This window comes from Podarcis raffonei, chromosome 15 (genome assembly GCF_027172205.1).
Source record: "Podarcis raffonei isolate rPodRaf1 chromosome 15, rPodRaf1.pri, whole genome shotgun sequence".
Taxonomy (NCBI): domain Eukaryota; kingdom Metazoa; phylum Chordata; class Lepidosauria; order Squamata; family Lacertidae; genus Podarcis; species Podarcis raffonei.
This window is the reverse complement of record NC_070616.1, coordinates 13,409,734-13,427,398: the sequence shown is the minus strand read 5'-3', so window position 1 is coordinate 13,427,398 and position 17,665 is coordinate 13,409,734. Positions and strand designations below refer to the sequence as shown.

The window sequence follows — 17,665 nt, the reverse complement described above, 5'->3', positions numbered from 1 at the left end:
GCTTAGCCCGTGCTGCAGAAATGGTGACTCACCATTTTTTTAAAGTCTCTCTGTGCAGCAGCAATCATAAGACTGTAAGACAATCCTGGCTGCTGGATCAGACCAGGAGCCAGAACTGTGCCTTGACTCACTGGCTCTGCAAAGGAGACAACCGGGAGTGGAAAGTTTACACTTCACAGCCCCAGAATGGAAAACTAAAAACAGAAATCCATGGCCCTTGGGTGCCCTCTCAAGAGGTTTCCCCAGAGACATTCCTCCTTAAAGCTCAGATCTGATAGAGAACAGGGGCAGGAAATCTGTAGACTCTAATTTCAATCAGCCTCCAACTTACACAGGCAAGACTGAAGGCAGACCACTCCTCTGAAACCTGCTCTGGTTTTGGTGAACATCAAGCCTGTGCATAGAGACCCACAAAACCTTTAAGGGGGGTGGGCATCTATGGCCCTCCAGATGTTGTTGAATTACAACTCCAATCATCCCCAGGCAAGGCGTTGAGAGCCCAACCACATCTACAGAGAGCCATCGCGTGAGAAGCGAGCCAGCAGTAAATCACACTGTGCAAATTGGAGTGAAGTCTTTATTAGCAAAGACATGATCAACACAGGAGTGTCAGGCCTAATGAGCCCAGCAACTTAGTTCCACTAGGTCTTGCCTCTATGAAGCAGTTGCTGAGACTCTCAGTTGGTCCCCGCCTCTCCATAGCTGCCTAAGTCTTCCTCCTCTCCAAAAAATGTTCCAAGCAATCAGAGACTGCACCTGTGCATCAGTAATCTCTCTTCAGCCCTTTTCATGCCTCTTCTGATCCTGGGAGACGAAGGGAAGAGGAGCTTGTTGCAGGAGGGCGATAAACCCGTGACTCTTCCCCAACCTAACTCATCTCTGCCTCTTGGCCTCCCCCCGCTCTTGCTTCAGCTTCTGCCTGATTCTGGACTTCTCTCTGCCCGGACTCTCCCAGCTCACTAAGCCCTGTTGCTCCTTCAGCTTCTGACACCTCCTCTCCACAGTCTTCTTCTTCTGACCGCTCATCGTCATCCTACCAACACTCCCTGCGCTCCGAGACTTCTTCCCCTGGGGGTTCCCCAGCTGGTTCCTCCCACCATTCCTCTGCATCCAACCAGTCCATGACGCATAGGTCCCGTTTCTCCTCTAAGGCAATGCCATCAACACCCTTGAATTACATGCCGGCAGTGCTACAGCTGCATTATCAACTAATCTAACCTAGTCCAGCACGGATTTCCCAATTTAAATAGGCTGCGTGGACGTGATGGAGATGCAGCGGTAGCAGAATTGATACCTGCCAGATCTTCTCCAAGCAAGTGTCTGCTCAGGTGGCAAGATAAATGTTAGGAGTAAGCCACACATTTGTTTATCCCCAATCAACCTACATAACGTTCAGGCAAGGCTTGGTATTTAAACTACTCTTGCATATATATAGTGTCCACCACAATCAACACCCTTTATATCCAACCGTCCACTGAATGGACAAGCTACCGCCAATTAACAGCCCAGGGCTGAGGAGGTCAGCATGCTGCATCTGCTTTTTGATGGCATTTAGCCACCTGTGTCCTGAACCATTGCTCCCTGCTCCATCTTATCTGGCATGCAGAGTTTCCTGGGTCCAATCCCCAGCAGCTCCAGGCAGGGCTAGGAGGGACTCCCTGCCAGAAAACCTGGATAATTCCAGATGGGCCAATGCTCTGGCTCAGTTCAGTATAAGGTAGCATGCTATTTGAAAGCCAGTGTGGTGCAACAGGTAGGGTGTTGGACTGGGATCTGCAAGGCCAGGGTTCAAATACTCACTTGGTAATAAATAATAATAATAATAATAATAATAATAATAATAATAATAATTGGCAAGCCCAATGAGGCTCAGTGGTTTAGACCACAGCGCCACCCGCCTCCCTAATAATAATATTTATATGCTGCCCATCTGACTGGATTGCCTCAGCCACTCTGGGTGGCTCCCAACAAAATATTAAAAACACAATAAAGCACCAACCAATAGAAACCTCCCTTAACGGGGCTGCCTTCAGATGGGGTGTGGGAGAACCATATGCCTTGAGCTCCTTAGAGAAAAAGGTGGGATATAAATGCAATAAACAGTAGTATATTTAAGACAAAGCGTTCACTCCATAGCTGCTGAACATGGATACAGTCATACCTTGGTTGCTGAATGCCTTGGAAATCCTATGTTTCGGCTCCTGAACAATCGAAAACCAGGAGTTAGTGTTCCGGTTTCCGAACGATTTTCGGAAGCCAAACATCCGGCACGGCTTCCGATTGGCTGCAGGACGCTCTTTTGTTTTCGAACAGTTTTGGAAGTCGAACAGACTCCCAGGACGCATTCTGTTCAAGAACCAAGGTACGACTGAATTCTAATTCAGGCTAAGTGGCCAAAGCACCTTGGTAGGCTTTCAAGGAGAACAGGTTGCACCACCACATGTCAGAGGTACTTTATAGGAACAGAATACTGCCAAACTGGGTTCCATAATCAAGAACATATTAAGAATCGTGGGGTTCCTACTCACTACCATTTCACTACAATGGACCCCTTCATACAGATCTCCAAGGCTGGGCTGCAGCTTACGAGATCCTGCATACAGAGCGTATTCTGCACTCGACAGGATCTCGCTGCAGCCAGACAGATTCCCAGACACACGCCCATTCACAGCTGCCAAGAATAAAGCAGATTCCAACACAAAGACCAAATAGCACTGACATCAGATCTGTAAGTTTATTTGCTCAATGTACGACGGCTACATAATGACTCACATTCATGATATTCCATCACTGAGGAAAACTGCTAAGAATGGTCCGTGTGTGAAATAATTCCTTACAGAAACACGGAGTTGGAAAAATAATCACTGATTAGACCTTAAAAAGAGTTCACTGCATAACATGACAGAAAAGCACAAACAAAGGCTCATTCGAAGAACATAGTCATTTTTCCCCTACACTGTAATAGTTATAATTTCACCATGACGAACACCAGACATTAAGATTAAGCTAACACTGGTGTTTTCTTTTGCTTTCCTTTTTTTAAAAAAAATCATATATAATTGCATGTCACTATAGCAACATCCATAACAGATCAGTTTCGTTACGATCACTATTTGGTAGAGCAAACTTTTACCCCCAAAAAAGGAAGGGAAAAAAATAGGAGGGGAAAAAATAAATTAAAAAACTTTAAAAAATTGTTGAAGACTATTTGTCATAGGAATACATAACATCTACAGTATAAGTTAATAAATTTCAAGCTACTTTATAGAAATACAACACCAGCATGCACAATATTGTATCAATAGAATAATGGAGCAGTTATTCATTTCACTGGAGAGACAGTTATCATATAGGCAAGTGCATTTCCTTAACAAAACAAAACAAAACAAATCGAAAGAAACCATTCAAGCTGCTCACAAGTCCCCACCCCACCCGCGACTCCGTAGGTTTTAGCCCTCTTGTGCGATCTTTTCCCCCCTGCATAAAGTTTTCCTAAAGCAGCCAGAGCAAAAATAAAAAATAAAAATCATCATCATCATCATCATCATCAAGAAAAGGTTTTGTAATTCCAGTAAATCACTTCCAATTCAAAGCCAGGGAGACTCATTGCTCACACTACATGATTGCAAACCAAACAGAAGCCTAGACATGGCCTCCAAAGTAGTCTTGCGACATTTCCTAAAAGGTTCCCGTCCATCTACCCAGGTTGCAAGCCTCTCCCTCCTCTACTTCGATCCCACAGAACGTAAGATAAGCCATGGGATTTTGGCGTGGCTCTTTCCCCGAGGTGGCTCAAAAGAAGAAGAAGAAGAAGAATGGAAAAGTCACCGAGTGCGAACTCTCACGATGCAACAAAAGTTTTGGGGTTTTTTATGCAGCTGCTTGGATACTTTAATGCTGGACTTGCTAGCGTTTTGCCTGTTGTTGATTCGCTTTTAAACCCAGACAGCCTTTGAGACTCGCAGGCCACCAAAGCAGCTCACCCCCACTGCCCAAAGCATCAAACAACGTGAGCACAAAAAAAAACACGGCACTGTGTCAAATGGAGTCATTCATCTCCACAAGGGGAAGACAAATGGTGTTGCACAGGGGAAGGCTCCATTGGAGGCCATTCTCCTTCTGTGCAGCCCCTGGTGAACAAAAGCAGGCAACCAGAGAAGGAAAACCATCAATCTGTTTTCTCTCTTTTCAAAAAAAGGGTGGGTGGGTAGAAAAATGACAGAAAACGACTTGATTAGCTACCATAATTTCCTATTTTTTTTTTCCTTCAAGGAATCAAGACCTGTATGTGAACGGATTCTCTACAAGTCCTAGAGTGCCTAAGGGGTTTTTTGGGGGGTGTTTTTTTAAAAACAAACAAACACTGGCAAGCAAGCTCTCACCTTTATGAAATTACTACAATTCCACATCATTTCACTTCGTACCACAGACTTCCCACAGATCAAGAGACCCGGCTTTAGTAAACGGGAAACCAGGGATCTGCCATAATCTTCTGGAACAGAAGGGGGGGGTCAGATTATAATCACAATGGCAGCATGATTCCTGCAGAAGGGGCCATGACACCTTCACCTTCTTTTAAAAAATGGAAGAAATCAGCATGGTCTTGGAATATACCAGGTACAGTATGAGACATACAGACCTGAATTAGTCAAATTACATTACAGTTCAGCAGCTCCTCCTTTGACCAATTATATTATGAACGCTTCTTGCTGGGGGTGGCCTCTTGGGACTTTATAGCTGCTTACGAAGCACCCAACAGAATGGCCAACAGATGGATGTTCTTCAGGTGGCCTTTGGGCAACTGGGGAAACCGAGTCAGGTGGGTGAAGCCCATCTGCAGGTGTTAAGGTTGCAAGGGCAAGCCAGAAAAAGCAAGCAAGAAAAGGTTTACACTCAATGGCTCGGTGTCAAAAATATGGCTGTCATGTAGAAAACACTGTTAAAACTGCAATTTAGCAATAATACTGAAAGCTGTCTCAAGCATCCTGACTAGATGGGCTCTTATGGGTTTGGAGCCTAGGACTTTCCTCCCGCTTTGAAATTATGCTGTAATGAGCGTTCCAAAAGTTCGGGGCAGATATCAGAGAGGAGACACACACAGATGCACCTCGACAACGGAAAAGGCAGGGGACATTTTAACTCGAGGGACAGACGGATGGGAAACCTTACTGGAACCACAGAACTGCTTCTCTCAAACGAACACACGCACACACACATACACACACAAAATTAAACCCCAACAACGAAAGAGAGGGCCATTCCATCCAAGTTAGTCATCGTCAACTTCCACGTACGCCTAGCGATTAAGATAACTTAAAAGACAGCTCCCCCTTGAATTAATAAGTCTACAGAACAGTCCATTCGCCATTGTGAGGCTGCCACAATCGAGTTACTCCATTCCACCCAAGCACAGCCAAGCCTGACCTTTCCCGCTAAGTTGTGTTTTGGCAAAAGTGTCAAAAGAGGCAATCAAAGACAGGTTGCGGGGGGAGCCTCCCTGGAAGGTCGCCCCTCCTTTTTGTGTTTTGTTTTTGTTTTTGTCCCCCTCCCCCACCCGACCCCCTCCCCCCCACACCTCGTGGGAAAACAAAATTAAAGACTGCAGTAGTAGCATCAGCGTGCGGCTGCCAGTCCATCCGGAGGGGGGGGCGGGGTCCTAGTTGTTGCCTTCGCCACCGTCGTCGTCCTGCTGGTCGCTTGTCCAGAGCGTTAGGTTATCGCGCAGGAGCTGCATGATGAGCGTTGAGTCCTTGTAGGAGTCCTCATTGAGGGTGTCCAGCTCGGCGATGGCGTCGTCGAAGGCCGTCTTGGCCAGGTGGCACGCCTGCTCGGGGGCGTTCTGGATCTCGTAGTAGAAAACAGAGTAGTTAAGCGCCAAGCCCAGGCGGATGGGGTGAGTGGGCTGCATGTGTTCCTTGCTGATCTCGTGGGCTTCGCTGTAGGCCTTCTCGGAGGACTCCACCACCGTCGCCCTCTTCTCCCCCGTGGCCACCTCGGCCAGGTAGCGGTAATAGTCCCCTTTCATCTTCAGGTAGAAGACTTTGCTCTCGTACTGGGTCTCGCTGCAGTTCTTGATCAGGTAGTTGTCGAGCAGGCTGAGCACGTCCTGGCACACGGCCTCCAGCTCCTTCTCGATCTTCTCGCGGTAGGCCCGCACCATCTCGATCTTCTTCTCGTTGCCGTCGGCCGAGGTCTTCTGCTCGATGCTGCTGATGACCCTCCAGGAGGAGCGCCGGGCCCCCACCACGTTCTTGTAGGCCACTGACAGCAGGTTCCTCTCTTCGTTGGACAGGGGCTCGTTCAGCTCCGTCACCTGCACCAGAGAAGGGAGGACACAACAAACAGGCCCAGTTAGCCTTTGGTCCCCACACTTGAACCTGCCGCTTTCCAAAGCTCACTCCTGCTCTATGGAAAAGCCTTTCACCGGCTCCCCCCAGCAGAAGATGTCATCTTAAACGTCCCATACCTAGGTTGCTGCCACATCTTTAACAGAACAGGATGGAACTGGAGGGAAGGGAAGAGAGGAATTAGGAAGAATACAGGGGGTCAAAAAGCTTTCAAGAGATCTAGGGAATGATCTGTCAGGTAGACGGATACATAAGCAACAGCTGACTCCAGATGGAAGTTTTTAAAAAGCAGGAAGCCACACTAGAAGCTATTAAGTTTACCTGCCTGACATGAGGATTTCTGCATTTGCGGTCTTTTATTCCCCATCCATCCCTCCAAAAAGAAAGAAAGAATACAGAATAGGGCTGGGCAATATATCAATTTATCATCCAAAACCAGTTTGAAGTCCATATTGTGATATCAGTTTCATAATTTTTAACCTGGCAATATATTGTGAATCATGGTGTGTGTGCTATGCAAAAATCACGATGCAGGAAAAACCATGAAGCCAGCCAATGCCTCTACAGAGCTCAATCCTTATTTCAGACATCATGATATACCAGTATATGGCGATGTTTAGCCTGGGATATATCGAAGCTGAAAACCAAGTATCGCCCAGCCCTGGTACAGAACACTACAGCCTGCAAGAGATGTGGCCATAACCTAGAGCATTTGGAGGGTAGGTAAAGGTAAAGGTACCCCTGCCCATACGGGCCAGTCGTGTTCGACTCTAGGGTTGTGCGCTCATCTCACTTAAGAGGCCGGGAGCCAGCACTGTCCGGAGACACTTCCGGGTCACGTGGCCAGAGTGACGAAGCTGCTCTGGCGAGCCAGCACCAGCGCAGCACACGGAAACGCCGTTTACCTTCCCACTATAAAGTGGTACCTATTTATCTACTTGCACTTAGGGGTGCTTTCGAACTGCTAGGTGGGCAGGAGCTGGGACCGAAAGACGGGAGCTCACCCCACCGCGGGGATTCGAACCGCCGACCATGCAATCGGCAAGTCCTAGGCGCTGAGGTTTTACCCACAGCGCCAGCCGCTACAAATACAGCCTTCAAAAGTGCAACCATTAATTTTAGGGTTAGGAGGGAAGACTTCCAGCACACTCCTTTATGTCAATAAGGTGACACACATTTTAAAGAGCTGCCGGTAGCATGAGGCTGCAGGCAGCACTCATTTCAAAACAATGCCTGGCTGCTGTCTTGTGCTGGGACACGACATTTGCATTATGGGTTGGCGGAGGACAAGGACGGCCATCAACGTACACCCCAGCTGCCTACTGCTCTTCCCCTAACAAACCCCGCCTTGCTGGTCACAGAAGAATCACATTTTTGTTTCGAGGGATCAAGAAGAAAGAAAAGCCATCAGAAACAATGATCAGCTAACAAACCTAGCCAAGCAATTGAATCATAGAACTGTAGAGCTGGAAAGGACCCTGAGGATCATCAATTCAACCCCCTGCAATGCAGAGGTCCCATACGGGGATCGGACCTGCGACCTTGGTGTTAACTACACCACACATGAACCAACTGAGCCAATATCTGTAGATATGGGAAAGGGGGAAAGGGAGGATGAAAGTTAACTGATCCCTCAAATGTTTTAATGGGGGGTCCTTGAAGGGTTACAAAGGCAGCCCAGAACTATAGGACCCAGGCCTGAAGGTAGGTCGCTGAAAAAATTAAAAACACAGAAACAAAAAAACATCCATGGCAAGTATTGGGCGGGGGGAGTGGAGATACAGGAAAGAAGCCAGCAAGCAAGGACAAGAATAGGCAAATAGGTTGAGAGATGGCTGTGTTCCGAGATAGGATGAATGTTGGGATTTGAGGGGACAGTAAAGCCACTGAGGTCTCTTCCCACTGATTTTTAAGTTGCCCTTCATAGCATAGTTCGAGGAATGCTGTTGTTAGTTGTTCTTTTATTAAAAAAAAGAAGCCAACATTTGAGATGTTCAGGCTGCCAGATCCTACACTATGAGGATCCTATGTTGACTACGTTGCAGTCAAAAATGCTTTCTTGACCCCAAGTAAAGCGAGGGACAGGGAGTTGAATTCATCATCTGCAGCTTGCTGGAGCTTAAGCAGCAAGATGCCCGAGACAACTATTTCACCTAAGCAATGGTGCTCGTGCTGCAACAGGCAGCTCCCAGAGTAAAATGCCTGGCACCCTTCATTAATGCAACAAAAACCCTGCAAGAGCCCTTCCGGAAATTCTTCTTGTCTGCACATGGCACCAGCTCTGAGCTGCTGCTCACTAGGCTGCCATCCCTCCAACACCTTCAGGAATCTCAGGTCGCTCACAGAAGGTGCGTTTAGTGGGCACTGCAGAGCGCAGAGATAACTTGGCAGTACCGAGTCAAGGTTGCATGTACTTCCTCTCGCAATCAGGCGCAGACATCAGCAGAGGCAGGCAGCAGGCTGCAGCCTCCAGCAAGAGCACAGAGATAGGATCTCAGTGGTGACAAGGCAAATAAATGGGAGATCATATTTAAGAATGTCACTCTGCCCCTCCAGTAATTCTGCACACAGCATCGCTCTATTTCGGGCCATGAAGCAATTAAACCTTTGCGATAATTTGGTTCAGACAGCACTGCAGAAAGCTATTTAGAGCTCGTTGGGTTTTATTTTAATTAGACAGCCTTAAAGCCATGCTTCAAGGGGACATCGCCTCTTGGCAGTTAACCTGGTCAAAAAGCAAAACGTGGGCATCTCTGCAGCCTGGAAAAGGACATTTTAGGTGTGGCGAGTTTTACATGAAGCAGTCTTTCCCACTTTGGATACCCCTGAAAGATCCACGGTCTCCTGATCTTCAGGGACAACGCAGAAGGTCACGGCCATATTCCAAAAGCGAGTCCAAGGCACAGGCTATTAGTGGTAGCACCTCCAGCTAGCCGCTTGCTCTGGGTACCATCTAGACTACTTGAGAATATGTGCCACAATGGCCTCCCTGGAAACAACTGCAAAATCTGAATAAGTTTTGTTCTTAGCTTGAAGCAGGAACTTAAATCTCCAGCTCCTTAAAGCTGGACAGCAGCAACTGGGCCGCAGAGATTTGTTTCGTAATTGCATTTTATTTATTGAACAGGATTCATAGAATGCTTGATCATCCTTAACTTCCAAGAGATTTACAAAAAATATAAAACGTTCATTAAAAAGACTGGGGTGGGGGGGGAGAAACCAACCATTAAAAGCAAGTTAATCTAAAATGTATCAAAATAATAATAAGTAAAATAACCAGCAGCTATTAAGTATGTATATAACAGAATACAATTACATGTTTAAATCACAGCATGTTCAATTTATGCAGGGATAATTTGTGCTGCCTTCGGGTTATTATGAAGTGTGGCTGTTTTCCAGTTGTAGTCATAGTGGTGGTTCTCGTAATGGTTTATCTGTTCAGAGAAAAAGCAAATATGAAGTGACATGATAGAAGGGTATAGAATCATGCATGGCGTGGAGAAAGTGGATAGAGGAACGTTTTTCTCGCTCTCTCCCAACACTAGAAGAACTCATGGACATCTGATGAAGCTCAGTGTTGGAAGACTCAGGACGGACAACAGAAAGCGCTTCTTCGCACAGCGCAGAGTTAAATTATGGAACTTGCAGCCACAAGAAGCAGGGATGGGCCACCAACTTGGATGGATTTAAAAGATGATTATACAAATTCATAGAGCAAAGAGCTATTGGTGGCTATAAGGCCACCATGGTTATGCTCTGCCTCCACAGCTGGAGGCGAAAATTCTGCTGGAAACCAGTTGCTGGAAACCACTGGAGGGGAGAAGGCGCTTGTGCTTGGGTTTCCCCACTGACCACTGTGAGAACAGGATGCTGGACTATTAGGGCCTTTGGCCTGTTCTAGCAGGCCCTAACAATGTTCCTAATAAAACTTACATCTAATACCCACAGAAAATAATGGCTCTCGGCAAACAGGTAACTGACTCCCTGGCAATGGAGGTTGCCGGGTTCTACAGCTGACAGCAGGTTTGAGATGTCACAAAGTACAAAGGATCAAGGCAACCCCACCCTATTGGTAACCTATGAAAGGGCAGGAGCCCAACCTCCTATAGCCTGTCCCAAAGTTTTCATGGTGCAGCTGAAGAGAGACGCACACCACATGTACCTCTTGCTGTTCTTGCTACCATATTCTCCTAAGCAAAATCGTGGCTTGTCTCCGCAAGCAGTAGGGTCAGTGTTAGATCCACAAAGTGGCATGGAGGCGGCATTCAAGTACGAGATTCAGATTGCCAGTTCACGTGGAAAAGGCTTCAACTTTTCTTCCACCGCCTACCACCTTAATAGGTACATGCACTGTCTTGAAATTCATATTATCTAGGATTAGACAAGCCATTCATCATCTGCTCCATAAGCCCTCGGAAGGCAACCTTGCTCCCATTCACATAGGTGAAATTAAATCTGTTCATTTTCTCACACTGGCCATATTTCATAAGCCAGTGTCAAAGCTTCACAACAGACTGTGTGCTTGAGCATTCTGACCACCACCACCCCGGCCTCCTTTCTCTGCCCATAACTGCGAGACAACCACTGGAAAAACTGTGTTAAGGGAATCTTGGCCAACAGCACAGAAGCAAGGACTGTGCACATTAATCCACTGGATTTCATTTTATATAGGGAGAGCACTGGAATGAAGGTAAATGTCTAACCAATAAAACAGGAATGTGAAGACAGGTGGAAGCACACATAGTTTGGTTGTTGCCACCAAATCCAGATCTTTGGAAGGCAGGCAGCAAGCTTGTGACTTTGTGCTGAGTTTAGAAGAAGAGTTTGGATTTGATATCCCGCTTTATCACTACCCTAAGGAGCCTCAAAGCGGTTAACAATCTCTCTTCCCTTCCTCCCCCACAACAAACACTCTGTGAGGTGAGTGAGGCTGAGAGACTTCAGAGAAGTGTGACTGGCCCAAGGTCACCCAGCAGCTGCATGTGGAAGAGCGGAGACACGAACCTGGTTCACCAGATTACAAGTCTACTGCTCTTAACCACTACACCACACTGGCTCTTTGGGTTTCTGGGACCCAAAAATGCATACTGAGCAAGCTGTAACCTCCCCGCAGGCAAGGGCAGCACAGGCAAGGGAAGGATCTTCTAAGTAAGAGGCTCCACTGCTTTGCAAGGATGCTTGTGGATGCTGCACCTGTCTGCATCTTCAAAAGCTACCCCTTTCGATCTCTCTGCAGCAGCCATTTTTGCCCACGCTATTTAGACACACTATTGTTGCTAGAGAACACAAGCCATCTTCAGCGGAGCCCTTCCTGAAGGCATTCTGCCTAACAATGCTGTAAGCCCAAGGAAAGACTTGCGTCACTTCTGTCTCCTAACAAAGGGGCCAGGATGCAGATGGCATCAAATCTGTAGAAGGCAGAAGTGGGGACTTCCAATTCATAGGCTACTGCCAATGAAATTTCATTCAAGAGACTGATGGATTTCAAGCAGGGCACCAAATGGCACCTTAAACCTAGGTTACGCTTGCCACAACAGAATGTCTATTTTTTCGGGGGCTGGACTAAATGACCCTTGGGGTCCCTTCCAGCACTGTGATTCTACGATTCTATGATCTCAACTACACTGCAGGACTGTAGCTTGCTCTTACAACTATTCACTTGTGCCGCTATGCAAGAAGTAGAAATGGAAATGGTATTAGCAATATGAACAAAGGCAGAGGTTTTTAAAACTGTGATCACCAACCTGGTGCCCAGAAATCTCCACGTAGTCACAATTGGACCCACGCCAGTTGGACCTACTGCAAAACGCACCTGGAGAATTTCGGACACTGATTTCAAGGTATCGCTTTCATCAGCCACAAACAGCTTTGATTACATGTGCCTTTTCCTCATGGTAAAAGGATAGGTCTACATAATGTAGAAATTGTAGTTCTGAAGTTCTCCATGAGCATAAAGGTGCTCTTAATACTATCAGCTACGCCAAATGCATCCTAGATCCAATCCCTTCATTGCACTTTGATGGAACGCCCAGCTACAAGCTAACAAAATGTTGGGTGCCCCTGATGCAGAAGTTATTTGGGAGGGGGGGATCATGCAGGATATAAGTTGCTACAGCCATATGGAATCAGAATGTCCAGCCCTGCTAGATCAGGCCAAAACTTCCTGTTCTCACAGTGGCCAAATAGATGTCATAATTCCAGGCAACTGCTATTCAGAGGCATTATGCCTCCGACAGTGAAGGAATACCATGGAGAATTGGGCTATCAAGTTACTAGTCATGATGGCTGTTGGAGCCTGATCTACAGTGGTACCTTGGTTCCCAAACAAATCAGCTCCCAAACGCAGAAAACCCGGAAGTGTTCCAGTTTGCAAACGTTTTTTGGAAGCTGAACATCCGATGCGGCTTCCAACTGAGTGCAGGAAGCTGCTGCAGCCAATTGGAAGCCGTGCCTTGGCTTTCGAATGGTTCCGGGAGTTGAACGGACTCCCGGAACAGATTTAAGTTCCGACAACCAAGGTACCACTGTATTATAATCAGAGCCAGGCGAGAATGGCTTTGCTCAGATAAAACACTGAACTTTGGCTCTGCATTCTGTGAAAAAACCACAAACTCTCCCCCTTTGTTTTCCCTCCGGCATGAAAAATGGGAAGCATTCCCACTTCCACTTTTAAAGTAACTGTAGTTTATTGCTACGTCTTAGCCCAAGGGTTAGCCTTGACTACAGTTTAAGGAAACAAACCAACTTCAAGCTGCAGTTCATGGCTCCCTAAACCATACTTAAGGCTAACCAGTTTCTGGTTCAGATGCACTTATAAGGCATGGCGAATAGATAATGGAAGCAAATGTTTCCAATATCCTCCTTGTGGCCATACCAGAGTGGAAGAGGGGAGAACATGCGCCCAAGATCTGGACAGCCAACACTCAGTTGGTAGAGCATGAGCCTCTTAACCTCAGGGTTGTGAGTTTGAGTCCCACATTAGGTAAAAAACTGATTGCAGTTTAGCTTCACATCAGAACTCAACTCCCTTTGAAGGTCCAGGAACAACAGTGATCTCTGCCTGGTAGAACAACACTCTGGGAGCGGAAGATAAACTCATCAAGAAATTAACGTGCAGCTCTGTTTTCTCCAAAAATAATAACAATGCTATTCTGCATCAGGCAGGTAACTGCATGACTGGGATGTCTCTAATGCTCTGCATGTTCACTGGCAAATAAAGTCCCAAGGGGACCTCTGGTGCTTTTTTGTTGTCAGGATAACAAGTATACCAGAAAAGTAGCTTTTCCAATCAGCAGTTTAGTTTCAAACCATAATACCTCGGGTTGCTAACGTGATCAGTGCGGGAGGCACGTTCGCAACCCGCAGCGTGACGCAATTCGGCGCTTCTGCACATGAGCAAGCGCGGAAACCCCGAAGTAACCCATTCCAGTACTTCCGGGTTCGGTGCGGTCCGCAACCCAAAAACGGGCAACCCGCAGCGTTCGTAACCCGAGGTATGAATGTACTGAACATACTAAAGCTTTAAGGACTGGGTGAGAAACGGCCAAGCCTGGCATCCTACTCTGTGTAACTGAGTATCTCTCAAGAGTCCAACATGATGGCCTGATGCTAAGCCTGTCACAGAGATACAGTTACCAGCCCCCTTTCAAAGGGATTTCTGCTCTAATTTCAGGAACTATTAAAGTTACAACTGCCTGCATCCTACTCTTTCCCCAGACAAATCAAGGAGGGATCAGTCTTGGGAGTTTTAGTGTAACTAGCCAGAGTACAGTTATAGTCAATTCACCTCCACCAGAACTACAAAAGTTCTCTCCACCTGTACAAGTGCTTCATGCAAAGTTTCTTGATGGCCTTTGTTTTTGGGAAAGCCTCAAGACTTTGGCAGGACATTAAGTTCACTCACATTCTGTAAAAAGTTTTGAATGAACCGTTTTAAAGTAGGCAAAGCAAATGGAATAACTGCAGCCTTTGCGGTGATAATCTATGGAAGGAGGCGCTGCCACTGTGTGAGGGAGAGGGAAAGAAGGCACGCGCTGGAGATCCACGTAGCAATTCTCAGACCATCCGTGGGCCGGATCCAGAAGGCAACTGGGCATGATCCGGTCCGTGGGCCTTAGTTTGCTGACCCATGGTCTGGGCATTTATGATGTAGAAAATAAGAATGTAAGAAAAGCCTTCTGGATCAAGCCAGTGGCCCGTCGATTCCCGCATCCTGTTCTCACAGTGGCTGACCAGATGCCTGTAGGAAACCCACAAGCAGGATCTGATCACAAGAGCCCTCTCCCCTCCTGTGGTTTCCAGCAACTGCCCTTCAGAAGCATTGATGCCTCCCACTGCGGAGGCACGGCACAGCCTTCATCATGGCTAGACGTTATCAATGGCCTTCTCCTCCATGAATCCGTCCAACCCTCTTTGGAAGCCATCCATGCCACCTGTGGGAGCGAGCTCCATCGTTTTAACAATGCGCTGAATGATAAAAACTCAGCTTTGCTGCCTTTTGCACACACACAATTATTATTATTATTTTAAATTTCTATACCCCTCTTCATCAGAGGACCCCAAGACAATTTGCAATATAAAAACACAAAAATACGTTATAATAATAGTAAAAAAATAAAAAAAATTATTTATATCCCGCCCTCCCCAGCCAAAGCCGGGCTCAGAGCGGCTAACAACATTAAAATGATACAACATTCTAAAATAATTTCATTATAAAATCAAATCAAAACATAGTAACAAAACAATCTCACACACACACACACACAGTGCAGGGAGGAACTACATGCACACCCAAAGCAGGCGACCCAATAATTATGGGGTTAACTGATCCACAATATAAACAGGGGGCTTTTGGATTTTAAGTTAATCCGTGGGTACCAATAACTTGCACCCACTGGAAACCAAGCATTATGAGGAGCGCTTGAAGGAGTTGGGTGTGTTCAGCCTGGTAAAGAAGAAATTGAGAGGAAATATGGCAGCCATCTTCTAATATCTTAAGGGCTGTCACGTGGAAGATGGAGCAAGCTTCTTTAGTCCTGCTCCAGAGGGTAGGAGTCAAACCAATGGCTTAAAGTTACAAGAAAGGACTAAACATCGGTTAGAACTTTCTGCAGTAAGAGCTGTCTGACAGCAGAATGGATTCCCTCAGGAGGTGCTTGAATCTCCTTCATTGGAGGCTTTTAAGCAAAGGTTGGATGGTCATCCGTCATGGATGCTTTAGCTGAGATTCCTGAACTGCAGGGGGTTGGACTAGATGACTATTGAGGTCCCTTCCAACTCTTGGAAGAATTCCAACAATTCTATGATCCTACCATCTTTACAGCCTTCCGCTTCATTAGGTTTCGCATCCATGCACCTAGGGGCTGACACCATAGGCAAGACTTATTATTACGGCCTGCTGTGCTACATCTGTCAATTTGAGAAGGCCGTTCCTCTGCATTAGGTTATACGAAGAGATAGTTGTATAAAAACAGGTGAGTGTTAATTCACTGGCAACAGAATGATGCAACGGCAAAGCTGAAGTCTCACATGATCAGAGAAGCAGAGCTCAAAGGAGTACAAGCACACAGTCAGAGGGTGGCAATTAACAGCAATTAATATTTGTGTAGTCATTTTGCTTTTGTTATTCTAACCGGAGTTCCTACAGCAAATGATTCCCCCACACTGGATATGACCATGTTTTAAGGCTCTTGCAGCTTGCCGCAAGCACATTCTTACAATCAAGTGTTTTTAGGAGAAAAGACAGCGTGCTTTTGGGAGTTCCTGTTCCACCTCAAGATCACCATTCCTAGAAAACACTGAGGGCCTCTGGCACAGTTACTATCTTTGTTCAAAGGGGCAGAAATGCACTCATGACAGAAAACCAACATCTGAAGAACTTATGAGTAGGCGCAGGAATGAGTCAGACCCGAGCATGCCAACTGATTCCATCAGAGGGGATGAGTAATTTTAATAGTTCTCTCCCTGAATGACAAAATTCCAATCAATTAGAACAATTGTAACCTATTCGTATGAAGTGACAATTCCCGTGCTAATTAGTGTTGCATTGTCCTACAAGATCGCAAATGCAGATCTCGGTTGCTTAAATCAAAGCCCATTCCCAATTCAGAAATCTCGAAGATATGTTCTTTCCAAAGCCAAGGGCTGGTCCCTCACATTGGTTGCCATACTGAGACAAGTGCTTGTCCATTGAGCACAGCTACTGTCTACTACCTCTTGAGTTTTTCAAGACAAAATTCCCTCTCTGCCCTCTTGAGATATGCAGGTCAAAAATTCCTTCATGCATAGCATGATTTGGGCAATGGCTCTTACTTTCACTGCTACTTTTCATGACAAATATCACAGAAAGGGCAAGTAAACATCTCATGGTCTTCACCATTCTCTTTTGGTGGATGGGATGAAGGATACCCCAATTTATCCAATTAATTCCAAGAGAGGCTGCATCAAGCAGAGTCATCTCATGAATTTTGTAGTGAAGCAGTTAACTGAATCAAAGTCGCCCCGACTAAATCTGACTCTAATCCACTAAACCACAAATGTAACTAGTGGATAATGAATATATGACTGAACACTTCTTAGATATTTAACCATTAACTAATGAGCATGCGAATTAGACTTAGTGAGTACATTAAATAAAATATTTGGAAGCTTGCCTGAACAGAGAAGTGCCTTGTCTCAATTTCGAAAGTTCAGAACCAAGGAAAAATGAATCATGACATGCAGGTCTTTATCACTTGGGAAGCATGAAGTTTTTTGCCTTTGCAAATGGAAGAGGTGAAGCTGAATTTAATGCAGATCAGAACAGGAACCCTCTTCTAAACCTGCAAATGATACACACACACACACACATGCATCTCTATCACTTAACTGACAGAAGTCTTATCCTCTGAGACTTCATTCTGAAGTTAGTCAGTTATCCAAACTTAGACCTTGATTCACTGCTCTAGGAACCCATACCATGGTATTTAATGGCATCTGATCTACCCTACCCAACCCAGAATTCTATATGACCTCATACTGAGAGCGTTAATTTGGGAACTGCCAAAGGGTTAGAGGCCTAATTTTCCAGAAACACTGGCAGCAGAAAGAGCATTCTGAGATTTGAGGAAAACAAAACTGAAGTTGGCAGTGAACTGAAATAATAATAACTGAAGTAATTGCCCCAAACTCAGCTTGCAGCTACAAGACACACCCACCTTATTTAAGAACAACGGGGTACTTGGCTGTTTGATTTCCTCACACTATGAAATGTTTTAAAACCAGAAAACATGCAAAGTCGGCCTTTAAAATAAAGCTGTAGTGGCTTTATGTTGTTTGCT

General features: G+C 45.9%; 1 protein-coding gene across 1 annotated transcript in view; it reads right to left on the bottom strand.

Annotated features, from left to right (window-relative positions):
- Window positions 1-2,720: 2,720 nt before the first annotated feature.
- Window positions 2,721-17,665, bottom strand: part of YWHAG (tyrosine 3-monooxygenase/tryptophan 5-monooxygenase activation protein gamma) — a 28,683-nt gene continuing 13,738 nt past the window's right edge. The window contains exon 2 of the mRNA XM_053367816.1: window positions 2,721-6,313. Within this exon, the coding sequence (XP_053223791.1) occupies window positions 5,657-6,313 (657 nt within the window). The 3' untranslated portion in view covers window positions 2,721-5,656. The remainder of the gene's footprint in view (window positions 6,314-17,665) is intronic.